We start from the raw sequence: 13,539 nt of genomic DNA on the forward strand, positions 1-13,539 counted from the left end.
ATACTAAAAACCACTGAACTGTATATTTTTTAATGGGTGAATTGTATGGTATGCAAGTTATATCTCAATAAAACTGCTTTTAAAAAGTTATCACCAATAAAATTTATAAAGAAAAACTACTCAACTGATCATTATAATAACATACCTATCACAAATAGGTACCCTACAAATGTTATGAATACATAATGAATGCCATAAAACCAGGAACAAAAAACTAGCCAATGACAAAAGTTTAGAAAGAAATTAAGTGCAAGTTCCATAAGAAAAAAAAATTACCTTCCAAGAGTTTTTGACATGATGTATTCGTCTCTTAAGTCCTTGGGATAAACTGACTGATCATCTACAGTCAGATCAAAAAATACAAAAACTAAGGAAAAAATGGCAGAAATAGGTCTCATTAATCCATTTGATAAAGAAAAGATAAATGGTCCTATAACTTAGTAAACATATGGAATATAAGACAATCGTTCTTAATTCCATTTAACATCTAACCCCAAAGAAATCATTTAGCTAGGCTAATGCATGTCATGAAACCCTTGAAAAATGATGACAGCCAAGCTTCATTCCACAATGGAAACACACAGCATCATTCTCACTATAATGCAGGAAACTCATACATAAATGCTATTCTTACTCTTTGACCTCAGAACAGTTATCAACTGCACAGGCCCAGAACCAAAAGGCAATTAGTTTGAATCTAGAAAATATGTTCTAGGCAAGTAAATATCCCAAAAAATCAGGCCAGAGGTCATATACTAGTATTATCTTCTCTCAACCATTTCTACCTTTACCTAGCTGGTATTTTATAGTGCAAACCACCTTGAACTTACTTGTAAAATTAACTAAATAACACTTTCCCAAAAAATCCCCTTTATTTCTTCATTATTAGGCCTGTGACTCAGAAAAAGAAAACCAAAAAACCGCTCATTTCATAATTTAACCATCCATTGGGCCAAACCTGCAATCAGTTATCAAACATTCCAGTTCAACAAAGTGGTAAATTTTCAACTGCCTATAATATCTGGAAAGAGTGAAATTTGTTAAGACCCTTGAGTTTCTCAGATTTCAGGTGATGGGTCTTGACCTCCCTGGAGTAACATAGAGATCCAGTCTCTGGCATAAATCTGAACCAGCTCAGCATGCTTCAATCCAGGCTGGTCCCCAGAAGGCAGACAGCTGCCTAATGAATGAGACCTGCTGGCTACCTAGGATACAACCGTTCCTCCCTGCTTATTGATATTGATGAACCTAGATGTTACAGTGACACCTGAGAATCAGGGAATTTGAGGGGCTCTGGAGATGTATTTTCCCAAGTGTCGAGGTCTACTTCAGGGGCTGTAAACTCAGTTGCCTACACAAGCCAGGAAGGTCATACACACAGGTAAGGCTGGAGTGAGTGTAAGATGTGGAGCAGTGGAGACTTGAACAGGAAAACATCATCCACCTAAAGGAGGCAGCCTCTACTTAGCACCTGCAAATCCTCGAATTAGGGATAATATGCTCAAGTACGGCCAGATATTCCATCTTTTCAAAGAAAACTGGATTTTCATATTAAAGCACAAATATCAGCAAAGGCCTAAAAAAATGTCAATAGGCTGAATCAGTCTGCAGAGTACCAGTTTGATCGATTTCCATCCGGCCAGCTTCAGACCACATAACATTTTTGTTCAAATAAGAAAAGGTGCCCTTCAGATAGAACAATTAGAAAAAGATGGCACACCACTTGTCAAGTAGAGGACAGGCCACATTTCAGCGACCAGTTGCCCACCTCAACCAGGTGCTCACAAACAGCAAAAGCCTGTGCAGCTGTCCTGACTATAATTATCAGACAGGAAATAAAAGTCAGAAAACAGGAGAAACTAAGGCAATCATAAAATGCACTACAGGATGTCCAGAATAGCCATAATTCCGAGATGCCAGTCTGAAGACTGGCTGCATGAGAATCACCTGGGCAGGATTTTTTAAATCCCTGGAACTAGTGGATCAGGATTTATGGGACAGTGCCTCTGGGAATCTATATTTTTAAGGTGTTATCCACACAAACACATACCATTCCAAGCCACTCAACTCTCAGATAATTTTGGGAAGTTCTGTGAGTTTTTTTTCAAATTAAAGAAACGAGGGTATTCCTCTTGGCCAAGATTTCAAAATCACTGTGAGCTATATTTAATTCTGTAGATTGTTTTTATTCACAATGAATGACAACTGTTCATTTTAGATGTGATATTCATGAAGTTTTAGGAATAAATGCTTATAAAATACTACCCGATAATGATGATAAACATCTCCACTTTCAAAGGATAACCACGTCATATTTAAGAAGGTGGAAGGTCTAAATTGAGATTGTTACAGAAAAACGCATAGCCTAATGCTGGGTTATATATAATAGCTCAATAAATATATGCAGAAATTAACAACCGAAAGGAATAAAGAAAGGGAAGAATAAGGAAGGAAGAGAAAAAGAGGGGGAAGGGATGAACTAATGGCCTAAAATAACAACTCATAGATAGTTAAGACTGATGTGATAAAAGTGAATCAATTAATGAATGATAACTAAGCAAAATGATAATTTAAAGCATATGGCTTTAAATAAAACTAATCAAACCAATTAAACCTTAGAAAATCTGTCTTGATAGAACTTTTGATTGTTAAAAAATGCAACTAGGATTGAGGTGAATCTTGAATACTAACCTACTTACTTTATGTACCTAACCATACTCTGCAAAGGACACAATGTCATTTTTCCTTTTATACAGGAAGAAAAAATTCCAGTAACCAGACGATAATAATATTACCTTTATTACTCCATACTGAAAGTGCAATTTCAGAATTGTTATTCAAAGGAAGGCGTCTTCCTTTCCCTACAAGATCTCTATTTACAAAGGTTCCATTCCCACTGTGATCTTCTATGTATGCGATGTAAGAGTTTTTAGGACCCATTTCCTAAAATAGAAAACATTTTATTTCAAAGTTTTAATGCTGGGGCGTTTCAGTGGGGAGACAACTAAGAGTGATGTCTAGACGACCAGTTCTCCCAAATGTATGAATATTTGCCACCTACTCTGAAGATCCGAAAGTGCTTCTTGCTGTAAGTCCGGTATTTATCGGTTCTTTTCAGCAGGGGCTCATCAAAGCAGTATTCACAGTTTCTATCCCTCCCAAACCAGTAGCTGTCGTTAACACACTCTGTAACACAAAAGCACACCCCAGAGGGCTGTTGAATTTCATGTATCAAACACCTTTAAAAACTGCTCATAAAATCTGCTTGTAGGAAAAGAGCCTAAGAAGGCAATCAAAATTATAGATTTGTCCATCAAGATTTTATAAGATTCAAAATCAGTGGGGAGAAAAAAACCAAATATTTCCAACGAGTTTAACAAATTATGGTTTATACATAGCCATAAAATGCTAAGCAGTCATTAAAATTCTCAAATAATTTTTAATGACTTAGAAAAATACTTATGATATAATAATAACTTCCTACTTATTACTCTCCTGAGGCTTCCCATCATACTTAGTATGAAATCTATACTCCGCATGGCAGGCTAGATGCTCAGGATCTGGCCCCTGCGTCCCTCCCAACTTCACCTTGTACCTCTCCCCTTGATCGCTACACTCAGCTCCACTGGCCTCCTTCCACTGACCCAAATATGCTGGGTTCAACCTACCTTGTGGCCTTTGAATTCTTCATTCCCAGTGATTTGAATGGCCATCTTGCCTTATGTGTCTGCAAATTATCATCTTCCACTCAGCTTTCTGTATAAGCACACTCCCAGCTCACCACCCACCCACCATAATCACAAGAGCCTGTTCTGTTTCCCTCTATAACTAAAAATTATCTTTATTATTTGTATATTGTCTCCTGGCATCCCCGTTAGAACAAATTCCAGAAGGGCAGCCTTGAGTCTCTAGTTTAAGAATACAGCTCCAGCACCTAGGACGATGCATATGGTAGGCAAGCAAAATGTTCATGGAAAGACAGACTAGGGAAAATATTACCAACTCATGCCACAATCAAAGGACTATTTCCCTAATATCTGTAAAGTTTCTTTTTTTTTTTTTTTTTTTTTTTTGCGGTACGTGGGCCTCTCACTGTTGTGGCCTCTCCTGTTGTGGAGAACAGGCTCCAGACGCGCAGGCTCAGCGGCCATGGCTCACAGGCCTAGCCGCTCCACGGCATGTGGGATCTTCCCAGACCGGGGCACGAACCTGTGTCCCCTGCATCGGCAGGCGGACTCTCAACCATTGCGCCACCAGGGAAGCCCCTGTAAAGTTTCTACAAAGCAACAAGAAAAAGACAAACAATCCAGTAGAAAATAGGTAAAGGATACAAAAAAAATTTATAAGAGACAGAAATACAGATGGCTCAAACATATGAAAAGATGGCCAAGCTAACTCAATACAAGAAATTCTGAAAATCATACATTAAGATTCCATGTTTCAACTTTCAGATTGACAAAAATCAAAAAGTTTCATATTATACTGTGTTGGCAAGAGGCATGAAAAAGCAGGTATTTCCCATACGTTTCCAGTAAGAATGTAATTTATACACCGTCTAGGGAGGCTAATTTGGCAAGACCAAAATTACATATGTAGGGGCTTCCCTGGTGGCACAGTGGTTAAGAATCCTCCTGCCGATGCAGGGGACACAGGTTCAAGCCCTGCTCCAGGAAGATCCCACATGCTGCAGAGCAACTAAACCCGTGCACCATAACTACTGAGCCTACGCTCTAGAGCCCGCCAGCCACAACTACTGAGCCCATGCGCCACAACTACTGAAGCCCGCGTGCCTAGAGCCTGTGCTCCACAACAAGAGAAGCCACCGGAATGAGAAGCCTGTGCACAACAATGAAGAGTAGCCCCCGCTCGCCGCAACTAGAGAAAGCCCGTGCACAGCAACGAAGACCCAACACAGCCTAAATAAATAAATAACTTTAAAAAAAAATTACATATGCAACCACTTCACCCCATGAAGATGGCTTTAATTTTTAAAAAAAGGAAAATAATAAGTGTTGGCAAGGATATAAAGAAATAGGAACCCTCATACATTGCTAGTGGGAATGTAAAATGGTACACCTCTGTGGAAAATTTTGTGGTTCCTCAAAAAGTTAAACATAGGATTGCCTTATGACTCAGCAATTCCACTCCTAAGTATATACCCCAAAGAACTGAAAACATGTACCCAAACAAATCCTTGTACACAAGTGTTCATACCAGCACTAGTCACAACAGACAAATGATGGAAACAAACCAAATGTCCTACAATGGGTGAATGCATAAACAAATTGTGATATTTACACACAATGGACTATTTTTCACCCATAAAAAGGAATAAATGCTAAAACTCATACATCTACAGCAAGGATGAACCTTGAAAACATTATGCTAAGTGAAAGAAGCCAGACACAAAATGCCACAGACTGTATGACTGTATTTATATGAAATATCTAGAATAGGTAAATCCATAGATATGAAATGCAGATTGGTGGTTGCCAGGAGCAGAGGAGGAAGGGATGGGGAGTAACTGCTTAATGGATATAGGGTTTCATTTTGGAGTAAAGAAAATATTTCAGAACTGGACAGAAGTGGTGGTTGCACAATGTTGTGAATGTACTAAAGGTCACTGAACTGTTCACATTAAAATCGTTAATTTTAGGGACTTCCCTGGTGGCACAATGGTTAGGAATCTGCCTGCCAATGCAGGGGACATGGGTTCAATCCCTGGTCTGGGAAGATCCCACATGCCACAGAGCAACCAAGCCCATGTGCCATAACTACTGAGCCTGTGCTCTAGAGCCCACAAGCCACAACTACTGAGCCTGCGGGCCACAACTACTGAAGCCTATACTCCTAGAGCCTCTGCTCTACAACAAGAGACGCCACTGCAATGAGAAGCCCGTGCACTGCAGCAAAAAGTAGCCCCCACCCGTCGCAACTAGAGAAAGCCCACACACAGCAATGAAGACCCAATGCAGCCATAAATAAATAAATAAATAAATAAATAAATAAATAATTTTTTTAAATGGTTAATTTTATGTTATGTGAATTTCACCTCAATTCCTTAGTTATATATGCACACACCCATTGGTCCAGAAATCCCACTTCTAGGAATTTATCCTACAGATAGAATCATGTGTATTATGAAAGGACATAAGGACATATGTACAAGGTTATTCACTATAGCATTATTCCTTTTTTAAAATAAATTTATTTATTTATTTATTTTTGGCTGCACTGGGTCTTCGTTGCTGCAAACGGGCTTTCTCTAGTTGAGGCGAGTGGGGGCTACTCTTCGTTGCGGTGCGCAGGCTTCCCATTGTGGTGGCTTCTCTTGTTGCGGAGCATGGGCTCTAGGCATGCGGGCTTCAGTAGTTGTGGCTCCTGGGCTCTAGAGTGCAGGCTTAGTTGCTCCGCAGCATGTGGGATCTTCCCGGACCAGGGCTTGAACCCATGTCCCCTGCATTGGCAGGCAGATTCTTAACCACTGTACCACCAGGGAAGACCTATAGCATTATTCTTATAGCAACAACTTTAATGTCCATTAGTAAGGGGCTAGTTCAATAAATTTATATATCCACAAAAGAAATGGGGATCTTTACATTCTGATAGAAGAATGTCTAAGATACATTGTTAAATATAAACAACAGGTTACAACCAGTGTGTTGTAAATTACAGTTGGTATAAATAATAAAGGGGGAAAAAAGAACACATAGATACTTAGTTGCTCATATGTGCACCAAATATTTCTGGAAGGCTACATAAGAAATCAGCAATCCTGGGAAGTAGTTGGGGGAAAGACAGAAATTGGATGAAGGCCTTGCACCTGTTTTGAATTTTGCACCTAATGCAAATATAACCTCTTCAAAAAGTTAAATTAATTGCTTAAAGAGTTTGCAGTCTGGTGGGGAGACAAACAGGGAAGCAAAAACAATACAGCATGTAGACTCTCCAGGGGAAGCACAGATGCAAGGCTCTGGCAACTCTGCCTGGGACTATCAAAAAGGCTTCATGAGGCAAGACAGGAAGGATAGATTGAACAGCCCTTTGGAAGGCAACATGGCAGTACCCATTACAAGGTAAAGCCATGCCTATTCTATGCTCCAGCAACTCAACACAGGCTCTACCCTAGAGAGACATTTGTCCAAATGACCAAGGAGACAAGGACATTCATTGCAGTCTTGCTTGCAGGAATAAAAACTGGCAACAACCTAAGCATCTATTAACAGGGAAAGGTATGAATGAACCATGGTATTTCTACTAGAAACCAGGAGCTTCTGGGACAGTTGAGAAGGAAAGGCATGGAGATTTTATCAGGACACCAACAGTCCAGGGATGATGGACAGAGAGTGGAAGGGGAGGCTGCCCATGGAAGAGCCTGCTCTGACCTTGGCTCATTAGATGAGCCCTCAGGCAGATGTGTGGAGGAGGGCGGGGACAGCAAGGCAGGAGGCAAAGGGACCAAAACTCTCAGTGAGGCAATTAGGAGTAAGAACCCCAGGAAGGATGGGCCCCTTCTCCTAGTAGTGAAGAATGGGGCACAGGTGAGATGGTGACAGGGGAGAGGAACATCACAAACAAGACAAGGATGTCTGCTCTTAAAACTTCTATTCCGTGTAAGAGGTTCAAGCCAGGACAGTTAACAGAGGGAGGGAGAGGGAGATGAAAAGCCAAGGCATCCATATTGAAAAGGAAGAAGCAGATCTATCTAATCCTATTCACAAATGATATAATCTTATATGTAGAAAATCCTAAGGAACCCACTAAAAGAGATTAGCCCAAATAAACAAGTTCAGCAACATTACAGGATACAAGATCAATATTCAAAAACCACTTGTATTTCTACACACTAGCAATGGACAACTTAAAATGAAATTAAGAAAATAATTCCATTTACAACAGCATAAAAAGAATAAAATACTTGGGAATAAATTTAACAAAAGAAGTGCAAATCTTATACTCTAAAAGCTACAAAATATTGTTGGAAAAAATTTGAAAGACCTATGTAAATGTGCATGGATTGGAAGACTTAATGTTGTTAAGATGGCAAAACTCCCGTACTATACACAATTCCTATCAAAATCCCAGCTGCCTTCTTTGCAGAAATTAACAAGCTCAAACTAAAATTCCTATAAAAAAGCAAGGACCCGGAATAGCAAAACAATCTTGAAAATGAAGTACAAAGGGCTTACTTACATTTTGCAGTTTTAAAACTTACTACAGGACTTCTCTGGTGGCACAGTGGTTAAGAATCCACCTGCCAATGCAGGGGACACAGGTTCAAGCCCTGGTCCGGGAAGATCCCACATGCCACAGAGCAACTAAGCCCGTGCGCCACAACTACTGAGCCTGCACTCTAGAGCCCGCGAGCCACAACTACTGAGCCCGTGTGCCACAGTTACTGAAGCCCACGTACCTAGAGCCTGTGCTCCGCAACAAGAGAAGCTACCACAATGAGAAGCGCGCGATGAAGAGTAGCAATGAAGAGTAGCCCCCACTCACTGCAACTAGAGAAAGCCCACACGCAGCAACAAAGACCCAATGCAGCCAAAAATAAATAAATAAATAAAAATTTTAAAACTTACTACAAAGCTATCATAATCAAGACAGTGTGGTACTAGTGAAAGGTTAGACATACAGATCAATGGAAAAAAATTAAGAGACGGAAAATACATCACATTTACAGTCAACTGATTTTCAACAAGGTGCCAACACAATTCACTGGGGAAAAAATAGTCTTTTCAAATGGTGCTAGGACAGTGGATATCTACATGTAAAATAATCTAGTTGGAACTTACCTCACACCATATGCAAAAAGCAACTAAAAGAGAATCAAAGATTAATTGCAGGAACTAAAACTATAAGACTCTAAGAAGAAAAAATAGTGATAAGGCTTTGTAACCTTGGGTTAAGCAATTCTGTCTAGATATGACCCCAAAGCACAAGAAATGAAAGAAAAAATATAAAAATTGGACATAATTAAAATTTAAAATGTGTGTGAATCAAAGAACATCATCAAGAAAGCGAAAAGAAGTGAATGGGGGAAAATATTTACAAAACACATATCTAGTAAGGGATTTATATCTACCATATAAAAAAGGACACTTACAACTCAATAATAAGACAAACAATCCAATTTAAAAATGAGCAAAGATGGGGATATATGTATATGTATAGCTGATTCACTTTGTTATAAAGCAGAAACTAACGTACCACTGTAAAGCAATTATACTCCAATAAAGATGTAAAAAAAAAATAAAATAAAAATGAGCAAAGGACCTGAATAGACATTTCTCCAAATACATAAAAATGACCAATAAGCACATGAAAAGATGTTTAACATCATTAGAACCATCAGGGAAATGTAAAACAAAATCACAATGAGATACCACTTCACACCTACTATGATGATGAAAATCAAAAGACAGATATTAAGTGGTGGCGAAATGTGGAGAAATTAGAACCCTCATACATTAGTAGTGGGAATATGGAGTAGTGCAGCTGCTGTGGAAAACAGTTTGGTGGTTTCTTAAAAACTTAACCATGTTATCCAGCAATCCCACTCCTAAACACTAAATACCCCCAAAAAAATTGAAAACAGAGACTCAAACAGATACTTGTCACAAATATTCATAGCAGCATTTTTCAAAATGGCCAAAAGGTTCAAATGTCCATCAACAGAAGAAGGGATAAAGAAAATGTGATATATTTATACAATATTATTATTCAGATATATTATTCAGACATAAAAAGAAACAAAGTTCTGATACATGATACAACATGAATGAACTTTGAAAATATTATGCTACATGAAAGAAGCCAGACATAAAAGGACAAATATTATGATTTTACTTAAACGAAATATCTAGAATAGATAAATTCAAAGACAGAGAAAATAGGTTAGAAATTACCAAAAGAACTCAATGGGGAAAGGATAATCTCTTCAATAAATGGTGCTAGGAAAACTGAATAACCGCATGCAGAAGAATGAAATTGGACCCCTATCTTACACCACTCACAAAAATTAATTTGAAATCGATTAAGGACTTAAACAGAAGAAGTGAAACTATAAAACTAGAAGAAAACAAATGGTAATTATGTGATGTGAAGGAGGTGTTAGCTTAGGCTATGGTGGAGATCATTTTGCAATATATAAGTGTATCAAACTGTACACCTTAAACTTACACAATGTTATATATGTCACTTATATATGTCTCAATAAAGCTAGGGGGGAAAAGAAATTACCAGAGGAAAAAATTTTGGAAATAGATAATGGTGATGGTTGCACAACATTGTGAAAGTATTAATGCCAATGGACTGCATACTTAATGGTTAAAATGGCAAAATTTTATGTTATATATATTTTATCACAATGAAAAGAAGTAAACATTAAAAAATACTAAGGAATAAAGTTTTTAAAGTGCAAGACTTGTACCCTGAAAACTACAAAACACTGTTGAAAGAAATTAAAGAAGACCGAAATAAATGAAAGCTACCCCATGTTCACAGATTGGAAGACTTAATACAGTTAAGATGGGAATATTACCCATATAGATCTATAGATTTAATCCCAGCTGCCTTCTTTGCAGGAAGTGACAAGCTTATCCTAAAATTCCTATGGAAAAGTAAAGAACTATAGTAGTCAAAATAATCTTGAAAAAGAACAAATCAGGACTCACTCTGGATTTCAAAATTTACTACAAAGCTACAGTAATCAAGATTTTGTGGTACTGGCATAAGGACAGACACATAGATTCATGGAACAGAACTGAAAGTCCAGAATTAAACCCCAACATTTATGGTCAAATGATCTTTAATGAGCGTGTCAAGACCATTCAAGGGGGAAAGAATAGTCTCTTCAAGAAATATTGCTCGGGGCGCTTCCCTGGTGGCGCAATGGTTAAGAAGCCGCCTGCTAATGCAGGGGACACGGGTTCGAACTCTAGCCCGGGAAGATCCCACATGCCGCGGAGCAGCTAAGCCCGTGCTCCACAACTACTGAGCCTGCGCTCTAGAGCCTGCGAGCCACAACTACTGAGCCCACGCTCTAGAGCCCACGTGCTACAACTACTGAAGCTCTCATGCCTAGAGCCCATGCTCCACAACAAGAGAAGCCACAGTGATGAGAAGCCCATGCACCACAACGAAGAGTAGCCACCACTCACCACAACTAGAGAAAGCCCACGTGCAGCAACAAAGACCCAACGCAGCCAAAAATAAATACATTTATAAAAAAAAAAAAAAAAAAGAAATAGTGCTCGGGCAACTGTACATTCCCATGCCAAAGGATGAATTTGGACAATACCTCGTACCACGTACAAAAATCAACTCAAAAGGGTTAAGAGCTAAAACTGTAAATTATTTAGAAGAAAAGATAAGTGTGGGGGCTTCCCTGGTGGCGCAGTGGTTGAGAGTCCGCCTGCCGATGCAGGGGACACGGGTTCGTGCCCCAGTCCGGGAAGATCCCACATGCCGCCGAGCAGCTGGGCCTGTGAGCCATAGCCACTGAGCCTGTGCATCTGGAGCCTGTGCTCCGCAACAGGAGAGGCCGCAACAGTGAGAGGTCCACGTACCACAAAAAAAAAAAAAAAAAAAAGATAGGTGTGAATCAATAACAAATAATAACAATAAAATATTATAGCTTCTCTTTATTGAGCAATTACTTTATGCTGGTCTCCCTAACAAGCTCTTTGTGTATGTAATCTTAAGTTTAAAGGAGATACACCCAACTTCACCCTAACTCACCATTTCTGTGTCCCACTCACCATACATCAGCCCTAAGCCTAGCTTAAATATATAGCTTAAATGAGTAAAAATTAGCTTCAAATGCTTACTTCTAAATTTAAAGTTGTATGTATGAATATTGCTATTTCTCCATTTTTCACTGTTTTTTCAAGTCATCAAAGTTGCACGTGACATAAAAGGGAAGGGTGAGTGACAAGGTACAAAACGGTACATTAGCCATTCATTTCTTTACATTATTATTTTCTATTCCATTAATGTCAAGTTCTTTTTTTTTTTTTTTTTTTTTTTTTTGTAATGAAGAGGTCATTTTAATTCAGGACAGAGGAAAAATGCTGCTTAAAACATACCGAGAGAGCAAAGCCTTACTGTTGGAACCAGGTGTCAGAGAGGATGAGTATATTTAAACAGCAAGGTTGGCTATTTTGAGATAAAAATAAGTAACAGGGAGTCAACAAATAACCTTCCCCATTCTGAAACTGTAAAACTGATGCTCTGAAACTGCTGCACCACCAGCAGGAGGTAAGTGGTGAAGTTTCTGTGATTAGAAGACAAATATTTGCAAGCTTGCATGAATCAGCATTTTTCTAGGGAAAAGATCCACAACCCTCTTCAGATGGACAACACATGGCAGACGCCCAATTAATGTTTGTTGAAAGTATAAATGAAGGGGCTCTACAGCAAGTAAGAGCCAGTGCACAACCCAAAACTGCTTCCTTGGTTCCATTTTTCATCACTTTCAAACTCCAGAATCATTCCAGGAGTGTCTTGAGCTGTCTGTTGCAACAACTTCCTAAAACTGTTTTTCTGAACAAAATATTACAAAGGGTCTTACCAAGATTAGAGAATCCATCCTGAAGGGCCCATAATCGAGCCCAAGGGGCAGGGACAGGCTCCTCGGGTTCTTGGTCCTCGGGAATAGAATAGAGTTCCTGCGTGGACACTGTGTCCAGGGAGCTCAGCGTACCCGAGCTGGAGTGAGAGGACTGGCTGGACGTGGGCACCGTGCTGGTGGAGGAGCTGGACGTGCCCTGGGACTGTGAAGAGGAGCCGTGTGGCTGTGAGGAGGGACCGTGGGACTGCGAGAAGCCACCTTGGGACTGCAGGGAGGCACTGCCATGGGGCTGATGACACTCCGCATCCGTCTCCCGAGACATCACCACCTCAAAAATAAGTGTCCAACAGTAAGGTGAATTTCAAAGAACAAGACATCGTAAAGGTCAAGAGTAAAGGATAGGTATATTACAACAGCCAAAAAAAAAAATCCAGGATACGCATGCTCTGCAAAAATTAAAATTCTAACAGTTTAGACCTATCATTCTTCTGGGCTGAGCTTTTCATCACATCATTTTCACCTGATAAGTTTTTGTGTGACAGCCACAACCACAGAGGACAGAAACAAAGAAATTATTTGAAGGCTGTAAATAAGTAAAAAGCAATGAAACTGAATTGGGGAGGGGGAGAGACTCATAACAGCTTACACTCATCCAATTTTTTTAAATTAAAAATAGAACCTAAAAATGTAGTCGTTAATACAATCAACACTACACTTAAACTTCATATGTATTTTTGAAAAAGAAAGAAAGGGAAGAGTCAGGTGGCTTGGCATAGACTAAAAGAAACTCTACAGAAATTTGCTGCATCACCCCAGGGGTGGCTATTTTATATATAAAATGTCACTGATGCCCCCTCTCCCCCAGACCAGCTCCTGGAGGGTAGGACCTAAGTTCATTCTAGATTCCTTGACTCCAAACTAAGAGCTGGGCCACTTAAAGAGGCGTAACACAAAGACTGCTCTAA

The 13,539-nt window shown here is 39.3% G+C and overlaps 1 protein-coding gene across 4 annotated transcripts in view; it reads right to left on the bottom strand.

Moving 5' to 3' along the window:
* Positions 1–13,539, bottom strand: part of CHEK2 (checkpoint kinase 2) — a 39,923-nt gene that overhangs the window by 24,978 nt on the left and 1,406 nt on the right. For all 4 annotated transcript variants that reach the window (XR_009534490.1, XM_060118447.1, XM_060118448.1 and 1 more), the window contains 4 exons: positions 12,575–12,902; positions 3,062–3,186; positions 2,796–2,943; positions 277–367 (listed from right to left, as the gene is read on the bottom strand). Coding sequence is in view for 3 of the 4 variants with exons in the window: in XM_060118447.1 (XP_059974430.1) it covers positions 277–367; positions 2,796–2,943; positions 3,062–3,186; positions 12,575–12,896 (686 nt within the window). In the remaining variant the exon portion in view is untranslated. The remainder of the gene's footprint in view (positions 1–276; positions 368–2,795; positions 2,944–3,061; positions 3,187–12,574; positions 12,903–13,539) is intronic.

This window comes from Mesoplodon densirostris, chromosome 15, assembly GCF_025265405.1.
Source record: "Mesoplodon densirostris isolate mMesDen1 chromosome 15, mMesDen1 primary haplotype, whole genome shotgun sequence".
NCBI lineage: Eukaryota > Metazoa > Chordata > Mammalia > Artiodactyla > Ziphiidae > Mesoplodon > Mesoplodon densirostris.